Below are 13,420 nucleotides of genomic sequence, written 5' to 3'. Positions count from 1 at the left end.
ATTTGGCTTTTTTGACCGGAATAGTGACCAAATGTGGCCTTAGGTACCATTTAAAATGAAGTCGAAAAGTTCGGGTACTGGTTGTGATCAAAATTGAAGTTCAGGTACCCATCGATAAAATAGAGGATAAGTTCAGGTACCATTTGTGATAATAACCCAAAAATTTATCATCGGCATGAATTTCACCATAATAGTGTTTGGATATAACATTGTTCCTAATCAAATGGTACGGAAAAAAACAGAACCATAGCAACTTGTCTTTCCCTTAAGATATGAAAAATGCATTTTCCTTTTCAGAATCTCTCTCATTTGTATGATTTATCTTAAGGTGCAAAGGTAGATATGCACAATGTAGAATATTACCTCTTTAGATGGATCAAAACCTTCTTATCAATACTCATCTGAAATGTCTATTTGATTGTATAATGAAGTTGAACAACATGACAATTCTAAGCATCTGCAGTGGAGACCCAAAATTGGGTCTAAAACCAAGATTTGAGTCCAAATGTAAAGGAATGAGGCTATAGTGGGTCGGAAAAATTTGGACTCATTTTTGCCGGAGACCCAAATCTTGGCTCAAATCTGATTCAAAAGAGGACCTAAAAAAATTGGACTCAAATTTGATGGAACCCACCACGTGAGATTTCTGCTGCATGGAAGTGTGCATGCAAGTAGGCATGAGATCAAAAATGGCGTGGGACCCAGTACATGGGCTTTCTGATGCATTTTTTTTTTATAAATGTAAAATTTTGAATTTTGTTAATAATTTTGCCGTTTTTCAAAAGCTTTCTCCTTATTTTTTTTTTCATTTGCTTCTTTCATTCCCTACTCTCACTCTATTGTTCTTCAAATATATATTTTTTTTCAATATGAATAATTTTTAATGAATTTTATGTTTAATGTTTGATAATTAATTTTTATTTACACTAATTTTTTATGCATTTTCTTTAACATAATGCAAGTTATACACACACACACATACATATCTAAAAATTAAAACGAACATAAAATAAAAGTCTCAAATATGAGTATGTTCTACAGTGGAAAGATTTGTGTTTTAGACCGAAATATGAGTCTAAAAAAATGACTCCAAAATATGGGTCCAAAAATAAGTCCTGCAGCACCTAATAAAAGTAAGTCCTTTTGTACACTATTCAGATGGACCCAGATCACTATTCCAGCTTATTTGAGCCCAAATTTGAGTCTAAAAAATGAGTCCCCACTGCTGATGCTCTAATGAAGGTGTAAAAACTAGAAGAAAGTGATGAGAATAAAGAAGAAGAAAATAGACAACATATATATAGGGTGTAGAAAAATGATGGTAAGGTATGATCATTTTATTTAAGTTATATTTTTTAATGACGAGGCATCAATTAAGGGTTTTGTTGTGCTGATGACATGTTATAATTAGTATGATTTTTATAAATACCAAATTAATTGAAAACAACATTAACTCTCAATTAATTGCATGACTCATAAATTATTGATTGTTTTTAGTAACATTGTTATGGGTAAATTTGGTATGTGGAAAAGTAGAAGTTGACTCATCATGCTAATCACTGGACCGCAAGTAACAAAAAATTTCATCCGGATTTTTTTTTTTTCAAAAAATTCTGTCCGGATTACGTTCAAAATAGTTCATGATTTTTGGACTTAAAACTAATTAACTCTAAAAAAATTTTGTTTTATATTTCTCAAATAGTATTGTTTGACCAATTAAATATTGTATAAGATCCGACAATGATCTTCCTTTATCATCAATAGAAAAATAAAAAATAATAAATCGACCGTTAGTAAGAGCACTGATGCAGGATCTAGGATGCATGAATTACATTGCTGGAAAGGAATCTGTCCAAGAATTGTTGATTTGTCATTATTTTGTGTGGCCGTGTGGGGGCTAAGGCCGTTATCATTGCTATTATTTAAATTAGCATCTAGGAAAGATTCCAGATCTAGGTTGCTTTATTGATTACCCAAGTGAAAATCTAAAGAACCTGAACAACGTACTAAACTTCAATCAGTACTACTACTCCAATTAAATCCAAAAACTCATGAAGTTTCGGCCGAAAAAGCATAGTGATTAGGTATAAAATTCAAGAAAGGAGGGGAGGTTTATCAAGTGAATATATAGATATGGTACGTGCATAAAAATTTTCCTCATTTATAATCCATCTAGATACGCCCTGCATCATGATTCATGAAAGCAAATGACCAACCTAAAACCAGCGATAAAGGCTAGCTAATATTTATGTGAAACTTGAAGAAACCCAACAGATAAGGCTATATGTGTGGTTGTGTTTTTAGTGTTCTTTTAGATTGTTGTACGTGTTCCATCATGGATTCTGAATTTTGCTCCGTATGCTACTCACCTTGTTTCCACTTGACCAAACACAGATCAAACTTGTACTGCTGAAGCTCACCCAAAGAAAATCCTGCTAAGTCTTGAGCATAAGAAGTTCCACATATTATTACACTGAACGACAATTTAACGATCGAGAAATTAACCGCCCTCAATTCGGATACCATTCCTATCTTTGGGTACCAATCAGCAGATCACCAAAACATGCAAAAAGTTGGATACATACAGGCATACAGCGTTACAGCTACCACGAGCTACTTCAAATTTGTATCTTAATTTGGTTTCTGTTGGCCGACAGCGCATGCAACAAGTAATTTTGAAAATTTACTTTTTTTGGTCTGAATATTTTTTGGAAACTAGCTACTAATTAGGCCATCTCCATCCCAACTACATAAAGGACTAAAAGCCTATTTTTTAGCCATTTTGGTCTCCAACCCAAACAACTTAGGGCCAAAGTGTTAAAATTGATGGTCAAAAGGCTAAAAAGAGGGGCAAATTTAGCCCTCAAATTAGCCGCCAAATGGATCAGAAATGGGAGGCCCACCTGTGGGTGCTGCATGACATGTGCATGACGTCAGCAACTGCTGGTTGCTGACGTCATCTAGCCGTTGGGGTTTTTTTTTTTTAGCCGTTTATAGCTGTTGATTATTATTATTATTATTTTTTTATTTTACACTATAAAAAAAAAACATCAGGAAAAATATTTTTTATCATAAAAATGATTTCAATTACTATAGTAAAAATCTGATAAAAAATAAGAATATATATATATATATATATATAAAATGTTAAAATATATTTTAGGGCTAATTTAGCCTTGATGAGTTGGAGATGATTGATGTCACATCAATGAACAATACATAATTTAGTGCTAAAAATTTAGCCGCAACACTATTTTTAGCCTTACTGGTTGGAGATGGCCTTAAATAATAAAGTTCTTTTGCCGACGCACCCTACTTCAATCATTGCTGTTGTTTGAAAGTTGAAACACACGGCCACCGTAGAGATACGCTTTAGATAGATTCCTATACTTATTTTTCCACACCGACAGTATCACTTGGACAAAACCACTTCAGGAGGAGCTGCAATTATTAGTTCTTCCCTCAGTCTCACTCTCCCACTACCTCTTATCAGTCCAGTACTCCCATAAACAGAGTCTCTCCAGCCTAAGGGGAGAGACCATTTTTGTTGACCTCCTCCCCATCCTTTCCTAAAATCTCTGCCAGCTGACTTTCCACTCTTTCTTACAGATTTCTTCAAAGCAAGAAGACTTTTTTTTTCTGTCTAGCTAGAAAACTATTGTAGAGATCACAATTTCCATTTACATATAGTGGCATTAATTCAATATTAGCATCTGTTCAGCTGTTCTATCGCATTTTTAAGGTACTTTTCATAATTGAAATCAACACACACACACATCTATAGCATTGATGTTCCTTGCTTCCTTATATTATAAGATGTGGTTTTTGGAGCAGATCGATCATCTGAAGTCATTTCTCTGTTGCTGAGTTTCAGAGGTACTACTGATCGATTGGTTCTCGTGGATGCTATTCCAGCTGAAGTTCTTGGCATGGAGTCTTGGATAACAAGGAGCGCAGAGGGCTTTCCATATCCATACGGAGTCACCACCCAAATGATTCAGGTAAATATCGAGCCATTAGCACGTCACCATGGTACAACCGTACAACGACCTTATCATGACTGCTACTACTAACCTAGTAGACCATGCATGTTTTTCACTTTCCCAGATGAGATATTCTATGTGAAGTTCTTCTGAGTTTTGAGCATCTGCATGATTTCATCTACCCCAAAGTTTGGCATCGTCAGAGCTTCAAAGTGACGACTTCTCTTCATCACTAACATTCAACACTAATAGCTTCGTCAAAGTTTAAAAGCGTCTAAAGCAGGTAATATCTATAATTAAAACGGTTAGTTTTATTGTTGTTTGCAATTTTTTGTAATTAACTTTGTGAGATGGAGTCAACGAACCCTCAACCAAGAAGAGGAAACTACAGTGGTGTCCACCGTTATATCTAGATCTGAGGGTGACTAAGTATAAATTTTTTACTCCGAGCGCAGGTGAACATGGAAGAAATAAATTATAGATTTTATTTTATTTTAATTTTTTCAACATTATTGATTTTACATTATTGGCTCTAATTGTTAGCTCTTTTACAAAACTTTAAAATTTTTAAACGGTATTTCGGTATATTTTTTCCTTGTTTTGGTCAGAACTGTACTTAATAAATGACTAGCTGCTTGGTATTTTTTAATTTTAAAAATACGAAATAATAATTAAAATTGTAGAAGACAAAAATAAAAAGGAAAGAGAGGAAAATAGAAATTCAATAGTAGTTAAATTCTAATTTTCTTTTATTTTTATTTAAAAATGTAATTTTACAGTTTTGTCTCTTCTGCTGTTAACCAAAAGGCTTTTTTGGAAATTCAAAAATCTAACCATATCCGAGTTGTTATAAAAAGTGGAATGAGTGGTTAAATAGTTTTTAAATTTATTACTGTTTTAGATTTCATTTATGTTTTGATTTTTGAACGGTTATGAAGGTGGCCACTAAAATTTACAGGGTATTTATCTCAAAAAGTGTTATGTTGTTACTGTTTACTGTAAAATTTATAGGGTATTTATCTCAAAACTTTGTGTTATGTTGGTAATTCGATCTTCTTCTCTTAAATAATAGTATAGATGATAGTACATACATTGGACTCAATTCAGTTTTCATTTTTACAGGGGTGTACGTGTATATATATATATATATATATATATATATATATATATATATATATATATATATATATATATAAAATAATGAAACGTTTTTCTAATTTCTGCATGGCTCTAATATCTCAGGACCCGTTTTTGTTACGAACGAAGTTGGATGAACATTCAAACTTTTCAGAAGCAGCGAACAATAGTGTAGAAAAAATAGTGCTGCCAATTTTCTATGGAATCAATCCCTCTGATGTACGAAATCAAACGGGAAGTTTTGCAGATGCGTTTGCAAAACATGAAGAAAAGTACAAGGATAAACCGGGAAAAGTAGAAAGGTGGAGAAGTGCTTTAAGGAAATTAGCAAATCTTGCTGGGTGGCATTCAAAGGACTGGTATGATTTTTTTTTTTTTTTTCACTGTTCTTCTTTTCTTCCTTATATGATGATCTAATTCACACACATAAAAATGCTTTGACTGAATGGGTTTAAGAACTTAGAGTCTCAAAACATAAAAAATCTACTTGATGACTGAATTTGATGACTTACAAATTAAAAAGTCAAAACCTTAAATGCATGTGGAAGGTTAAAATTGTGATTTATAATAATAATAGTAGCCTAAACAAAGTATAAAAATGATATTTTATATGAGCTCCTAAGCTTGTTAGAGAAGACTTGCTAAAAATGTAAGTTGATTCTTCACTGAGTGAGAGTCCCTCTATCGTGACCTAATTAATCAAATTAAAGTAATAAAATGGTAGTCGAAGGTAAAAATAATAATTAATGATTTTGAACTAACAATCAATGTACTTATATATTCTTCTGCATATTTAAATTGCACCAAGAAAGAGTAATAAACACAAAATATTTTAGTAAAACAATAAGATTAACATCTGCAAATGGTAGTAAAATGAACTTGGAGTATGAAATTCCCAAGGTACATGTTCGTTAAAATAATGTCTGTTTTAAAACGGCTTTTTTTTTAAGGGAAATGATGGAAAAGGTCACATTAGATTGTGAAATGATAAAAATGTCACCTAGTTTCCCACTTGATGAAAAGGTCCATTATAAATTGTTAGTAATATTAATTTAGTCCTTATTAATAATAAAGTGATGTTAAAAAAGGTCAGTTTTTAATTTTTTTGATTCCCATTCTACCCTTAAGCTTAATACACGTTTATAACCGTGCATTCAAATTTGACCTCCCATTTTGATCAGAAATTCCAAAACCTAAAAGCTTGATTTGATCTTCATCGGAGCTCTCTCTCTCTCTTCTTCCTTTTCCACACAGACACAGACCTCGCCTGCACCGGAGCTTACTCTGATCTCTTCGTTTTCATCACCGCGGCGAAGTCGACATCTGCTTCTACAGTATCGGGACCGACTCGCCGGTAATCGGATTGCTCCAGATCATTCAGGTCGATTCGGCGTCGACCTTGAAGGAGAAGATGAAGGTTGCGGTCTCCGGGAACTGCTCCATTATTAGCAGCTTGCCGTCGCGGTACTCGAAGAGGAAGAGCAACAGAGCAGTATACCAAATTATGCACTGGAGCACAATGACCTGGACCATAAGGCTGCCGGACTCCGGGATTTGGTAGTCGTACATGGCGATCAACAAAGGAATCCCTATGACCAGAGTAATCGAATCGCTTAATTGAATCCAACACTTCTCATTCTGTTCCAATTTTTATATGTATGCATCATTCAGACTTGATATGTGATGATGAACTAGTACCACTAATTTCTGCACTAGCTTGCTTGCTTGCTTCAATTTGTACTGGTTGGGATTTAAGCGGAATCAGAGACTTGCTTACAATCGAAGTTGAAAAATTAACATCGCTAGAGCTTTCATAGTGATATGAGAGAAGAATTAACTTTCATGTAAGTGTGTTCTGATCCTGCAAATCAAACGGAAACATCTCAAATTAAACAGATCAAGCTTTAACATGCATGATATAAATTAAATTCCCATTAAATGTAGCTTGCATTTGATATTGGAATTCATGAGACCATTGGTATTGATTATGCGTGTATGCAATTAGTAACAGTTGTGGTTCTCTGTAAGCTGGAGCTTGTTCTTGGGATGATCAAGTTATATGGTGAATAAGTGACTCATATCTTTGGTTGGTACTGATGGTGTGGGAACTAAACTTAAGCTTGCATTTGGGCTGCCAGTTTGTAGTTTGCCTTTGAAGTATAGGTTTGAAATTTCTGTGGGAATAATGAACTATCAAGAAAGTTTGTACTGTAATCCATATAATTGTGTTTGTTGTATAATAATTTTTTTTTTTCCATAATCCATGCTATGTTCATTGATTTTGTTATGTCTTTTAATTGATTCTATGTTCTTTGATTTGTTTCATTATGTTCCAGCTCTTATATTTACAATTCATTAGCAAAATTCAAGGTAGAACAAAGATCTGCAAATCTGAAATTGTGTTTCTGGGCTTTTGATGCAGTTTCCTTTTTACTGAAAACTGTACATTTTGGTTCGGTATTTGAAGTTGGTGTCTTCATAAAAGTTGCAGTAGACATCTTAAAGATCATTTCAAAATTCGAATCTCTTGAAAACGATTTTTCTAGAATTAGTTATGATTTTTCAAAGTTACAGGTCTGTTGCATGATTTTTGTTTTAGACAGCAGCACTGTCATATTCTTGGTATTTCTTTTACTAGCTTCCTATTCAATCATGCTTGGAGGAACCAGCATTTCAAAACTAGACATCCCCAGGTTTCAATTGAAACAAACCTTTTCCTTTTTGGAATTCATACAAAGGATTTATGTCACCATGAAGTTAGCGTTTTGCATAATTCATGAGACCATTGGTATTTATTTGGTAATACTAATACCCAAGATGAGTCATGTGGTTGTGTACGTGTTTTGATTTCTGTACTGATCAACTTCGATCAATTCTCAGGTTGCTATGAGTGTCGATGATATTGTCACTTCTGGAGCCAAGCCATTATTTTTCCTTGATTACTTTGCTACAAGCCGCCTTGATGTTGATCTTGCTGAAAAGGTAGAGGTCACGTATTGTGTACGTCAGCTTCTATAATTCTGTAAAGATATACTACCAACTAACTGCAGTTTATTTAGATTTTTTTTTTTTTTGTAAGTTAAATGGTCAACTTTGCTCTATTGCAGTGTTAATTCTAAGTTGATATGTGTCGTTATATGAGATTAGACTGATACCCTTTTTCTTGCATGAGTTGTGAACTAATGACTAGTAAGTTCTGTTGGCCTTTTCTGTTAAATCCCCTATCTGGCATTGAACTTTCTTGCACAGTCATCTCCACTTTATTAGGATCTCAGTGTGGCACCCTTCTATTTATTAACTGCTTTTTATGTAACCTATTGTATTGGCATATGAGACCCAGTTGACTGTGCATGCTTCCACGCGTGCAATCTAAGTTCCTGATTACTCTTTTTTTGCACCTCACAAGAGATATGTTTGATGTAAAATGAATTCTACTTACTTATCTACTGGAGTTAATTCATGTAACTGGGGTTAATAATTCAGTTAATCATAATGTGATTGTTGCTTGATGCAGGAGTTCTGTAGATTCATGAAAGAACATGGATGGTTGGATGGAAAGGTTGACGCTTTGAAGTATCTTGTTTCACACTTCCAACTTTACTGGTAGTAGGGTTAATATTAGATGTCATGTGGTAACTTATCGTTTGGAGCTTTTGTTAAATGATGGTATAGCTTAAAGGCCGTCATATTGCGTGAAATTAGATATGTATATGCTAATGCTCCTTGGATGCTGGAGTTTATGTTCTGCAACTTAGTTCTCTTGTAGCCAGTGATTCATTGGTCGTTATATCGTTCCAGGAATCCATTTGGCTGAGTTTACTTTTAGTTATGGCCTCTAACCTTATGCATATGTGCAATATTTATATCATTTGCAGTCCTTCTGCCTTTTGTTGTATTCCCTTTGTTCAATAACAGATGTAGCTCTGCTACTTATAGAGTCAGGACCCTCATAATACTCCTATATGTTCACAGTTAATTAATGTTTTTTATTCATGTGACTTGGCTATTAACTTGTGACTTGGCTACTGATAGTTACTTGGCTATTAACTTATGACTTGGCTAATAACAGTGACTTGGCTATTAACTTGTGACCTGGCTACTGACAGTTACTTGGTTAGTGACATGGTCAGTTACTTGGTTAGTGACATGTGATTAACAGTGACTTGGCTATTAACTTGTGACTTGGCTACTGACAGTTACTTGGTTAGTGACATGGTCAGTTCTTGGTTAGTGACATGGTCAGTTACTTGGTTAGTGACATGTGATTAACAGTGACTTGGCTATTAACTTGTGACTTGGCTACTGACAGTTACTTGGTTAGTGACATGGTCAGTTACTTGGTTAGTGACATGTGATTAACAGTGACAGTGACTTGGTAAATTCAGAAGATGCCTAAAACTCGAATTGACACAAAAGATATATAAAAATAATGTTGCATTAAGAAAAACTAAACATAATAGTGACACCATAAAAAGACATAAAAAAAACTAATTGATTTAGTAAGCTAGAGTTTACAATTGGCCAAGTCACTATCCTAAGCCCTAAACAAATTTCTAAAATTTCGTATGTCCTTGCTACTCTTCTTCATATCCTTTTTCTTCCTCGTTGGAATTTTTGCTTCTTCTTCATAATCTTCTTTTTCACTTTCTTCCCTATGTTTTCTTTAACCCGCCCCATGTCTTCTGTCTGTAGATCCTGTACAAAATTGTGAAAATGAGAAAATAGTCAGTGACTTTGACAGTTACATGATCAGTTACATGTTCATGACTATGACATGGCCAGTGACTTAACCAGTGCCCTGAATTGGATGTAACTGACATGAATATCTCAGCCTATATGCATATTTCAGCATCAAACCTAGTATATATTTAGTGTCTACTCAGTACATCAATAAAGAAAAAAAAAATGTCACTGGCCAGTGACATGGCCAGTGACAAACGTAAAAAACTGAGGCACTGTGAAATGTTAAAGTTGAAATTGCTGTCATGCACTACTAGGCAATGCAAATCATTTCATTAACAAGCATCCCAGATCAATTCCACAAGCTCTCAATATATGATTTGCATATTGAACGAGGTGTGGGGCAAAAATAAAAATCTCAAGTATATGACCAATTGTATAGTAAAATGGAAAGTGCAAGGCCATTTTTTTCTGACTTGAACAGAAAACTGACGTGTAACCCTTGATCAAGGAGTATTGGAGGAAACTAAATAATGAACAAGTTTGAACCTTGGAGGCATAATAAAGCATGCAGTACCTAAATCAAAATTTTCATTTTATCCAAACATGTATGGAATACAATTTGGTTCCAATAATATATATGAACATGAGTGAGACCATGAATTGATCCCAAATCAAGAACCTAACTTCCACAATTTTAAAAAAAAATTGCAGCAAAAGAATTCTAGTGTTTGGATGTTCTCATGATCGAGATATTATTGTAACGAAAGAAAAATCTGCCAAAAAATATCAAAACCTAGGGGGAGAAATATAAGTGTAGAATCTAAGAGATCGACTCCTTTTTCAAAACATAGTCCACAGCTTCTTCGACAGTATCAACAACCTGCACAAGTATCATGAGGTGTACATTTATATCATCGTTATCTGAATTCATAAATCCTCCCTTCAACTGGGAAAGAGGGGAAAGATGCTACATTTTGTTTCAGTTGCAGAATTTTATACAGTATACATACCAGATCAGCTGGAAACTCGTCATGATTTTCCTTTCCCTTGAAAACTCCAGTCCTTGTCAGAATGGAAAACCAGGGATGGCCAGCCTGAAATGAAAGTTTAACTTATTATTGCATCATCCTGTGATGCAGATTGAAATAGAGTACATATTACTCATGTAAAAAACTAATCCAAATTTCAGGTTCAACTGTCCAAGAGAGGGTCTACCTGTCGTGCACCCTTGATGTCAACTAAGGGATTATCTCCTACCATATACAGCGTTTTGAACTGATGACTGCCAGCAATTTCGTGATTTGCAACTTGAGCATTGACATGAACAGATGACACAACTTGAGCATTGACATAAATCCTCCCTTCTGTATCCTAGCCTTTTTCCAAGTCATATGAGGTCAATCGAAGTGATATTATCATCTTCCACTCTTTTCTGTTATATGCTGCTGTATCTCTTGATATATCTAATTCTTCTTGGATCTTTTCACATAATTTCTTTCCATATAGTTTTGATCCCTCCTAATTTTTTACTTTCATATAATAGCTTGTGTGAAATCTAATCATCACCCGAAATTGTTTTAAAATAAACTCAACTCAAGAATCAACCTGTGACATAATACAAATTTATGATCACCTCTAAGCTTATCTAGTGGGCCATCTTTGAATCTATCTGCTACAATTTATGTTGTTGCAATTGTAATTATTTGAGCTATGTAGAATAAACCTTCCCTATGACAAACGTTGCGCATTGAAACAAATAGAGAACCGAGTATCACACAAAAACTGCAGATACATATCTCACTATTCTCTAATAGCTCAAAATTCTTAGACATAAGCTTAATCATTAACTGCGGGAAGACGAAGAAGCCGAATTCTGTTTGTTCATCATTCAATTAGCACTTCCTACACAATCACTACTTTATGCACAAATCAAAAACATGAAATTACTATTTCGGTAACAGCAAGATCTGGCAGATACATAACTGATAATGTTCAGGAACTAGAAGCAGAAAATTATTAAAGATGAAATCAATCGGATTTATAACGGGCTAATCTTCGAGCATTCATGGCTCACAGTGAACGATAGCAACCCAATTCCTTCGCTGCTGCTTTGATCTTTGAATTTGAGTTATTGAAAACGATTTCAGGAAACTTAATTAAGACAAAAGAAAAACATTAATAGAGAAGATGATCGGCGACGAAGATGAGCGGTATAAGAGAATCGAGGAATTCAGATCTGAGAAAGAGAGATATTGGAGCTGAAGAAACGCACCGTTTGGAGGGAATCGAATCGCTCTCGTCCCATTCAGTCAAACTACGAAATGTTGAGGAGAGGTCTTGGAGGCTCCGGCGTCGGCCTTAGACTCGAAGTGGTGCTCCTCGTCGGACATGGCTGGCTCCGATCTCACAGAGAGAGATTTTTTTTTAAGGGTCGAGAGTCCGAATAGGTAAGGGTTCAGACGGGCTTGGGTAACGGGAGGGAGAGAGAGCTGTCAGGGGCAGTTTTTGTAATTAAATTGAACTATAGTGGTAGGTTGTGAACACGTGACCTTAATTATCATGGGGACATTTGTGGTGTTTGAATTATAATAAGGCACTTCAAAATGACCTCTTTTATCATTATCCCTTTTTTTTAATCACAAATATGTCTAACAAAGTCATCTTTGAAATTCCATTTATTGCCTTACTGCAAGAAAGAATTCACAGCATTACTTAAATCTCCTTGGTCTTATCTTGCTTTTTATGTTCAAAAGAATTTTGATTTAGAAAGAGCTAGGTACACCTCGGCTAGTTATTAATTATGAATCCTTAATAAATGAGATTAATTAATAGATTACATGAATAAGTCATATTTTCAAAATTTGATAAAAAAATGTTCAAAACATTACTAGTATAAAAAACATTTGTCCGACCTTTCAAAAAAAAAAAAAACATTTGTCCGATGGCATTTCGAAATTGCATATATCAAAGGCAGTGAAATTACATTCCAAATTTTCTAACTTGAGAATTTCTACAGGATTCAGATGTCAGGCCTATTCTACATGAATCAGCGCATTCTACAGGGTTCACAATGAGCCTAACACTCGGTCATCTTCTCGAAGACAACCTAAACCTCTTCAATCTAGTGTAAAAGCACAACATAGGTTTCTCATCCTAGTTCTAATTAAGGTTCCCTTTGCCAGTACACTCAGTTGCGGTGCTCCAAAAGCCTACCCCTTTTCTTCTTTGCTACAGCCACTGCTTGGTCCGCTTGTACCATCACCCCATCTGATGTTTCAACAAGGCCAAGAAATTTAGCAGTAAAGTTGGAAGAGAATTTTGGCTGCTTCAACTTCTTTAGAGCCAGATGCAAGTTAAACCCTAGTTTCACTGAGGACTTCATTGAGGCAGAATGCGCTGCAACCCTATTCTTTTTACCAAGAAGAGGTTCCTCCACTGATACCAGTGCCAAAGCATCTTCACAGCGAGCCTCAGCATGACACAAAACCACCATACCCTTGTTCCTTTTGGGGAGCAGTATCTATTGTAAATTTGTAAGTATATTTATCAGTATCATTTAAACAAACAATGCTTAATGGTTAAATTTTTAGAATCCCAACAATTGTGCTACATTGATT

The 13,420-nt window shown here is 34.7% G+C and overlaps 2 protein-coding genes across 13 annotated transcripts in view; one reads left to right on the top strand and one right to left on the bottom strand.

Moving 5' to 3' along the window:
- Positions 1-3,409: 3,409 nt before the first annotated feature.
- LOC133734891 (uncharacterized) overlaps positions 3,410-13,420 on the top strand; it is a 13,352-nt gene continuing 3,341 nt past the window's right edge. For 6 of the 10 annotated variants that reach the window (XM_062162524.1, XM_062162519.1, XM_062162521.1 and 3 more), the window contains exons 1-5: positions 3,412-3,742; positions 3,835-4,001; positions 4,108-4,266; positions 5,226-5,479; positions 12,820-13,336. The gene's annotated coding sequence lies outside the window, so the exon portion shown is untranslated. Of the gene's footprint in view, positions 3,743-3,834; positions 4,002-4,081; positions 4,267-5,225; positions 5,480-12,819; positions 13,337-13,420 lie in introns of all 10 variants that reach the window. The other 4 variants (XM_062162527.1, XM_062162529.1, XM_062162520.1 and 1 more) reach the window with 4 other exon arrangements.
- Positions 9,540-12,288, bottom strand: LOC133732222 (cardiolipin synthase (CMP-forming) / mitochondrial hydrolase fusion protein-like). Of its 3 annotated transcripts, XM_062159724.1 has the most exons (5): positions 12,076-12,284; positions 11,019-11,174; positions 10,814-10,897; positions 10,597-10,683; positions 9,540-9,815 (listed from the first exon to the last, which is right to left on the bottom strand). In XM_062159724.1, the coding sequence occupies exons 1-4, from the start codon at positions 12,106-12,108 to the stop codon at positions 10,624-10,626; spliced, it is 333 nt and encodes a 110-aa protein (XP_062015708.1). In that variant the 5' UTR covers positions 12,109-12,284; the 3' UTR covers positions 9,540-9,815; positions 10,597-10,623. The 3 variants fall into 3 exon arrangements, 2 of the variants coding, with proteins under 2 accessions (XP_062015708.1, XP_062015707.1); XM_062159723.1 differs by lacking the exon at positions 10,597-10,683 and having other exon boundaries at positions 12,076-12,288; XR_009856986.1 differs by lacking the exon at positions 9,540-9,815 and having other exon boundaries at positions 9,822-10,683; positions 11,019-11,954; positions 12,076-12,288.

This window comes from Rosa rugosa, chromosome 2, assembly GCF_958449725.1.
Source record: "Rosa rugosa chromosome 2, drRosRugo1.1, whole genome shotgun sequence".
NCBI lineage: Eukaryota > Viridiplantae > Streptophyta > Magnoliopsida > Rosales > Rosaceae > Rosa > Rosa rugosa.
This window is presented reverse-complemented; position numbering and strand designations above follow the sequence as displayed.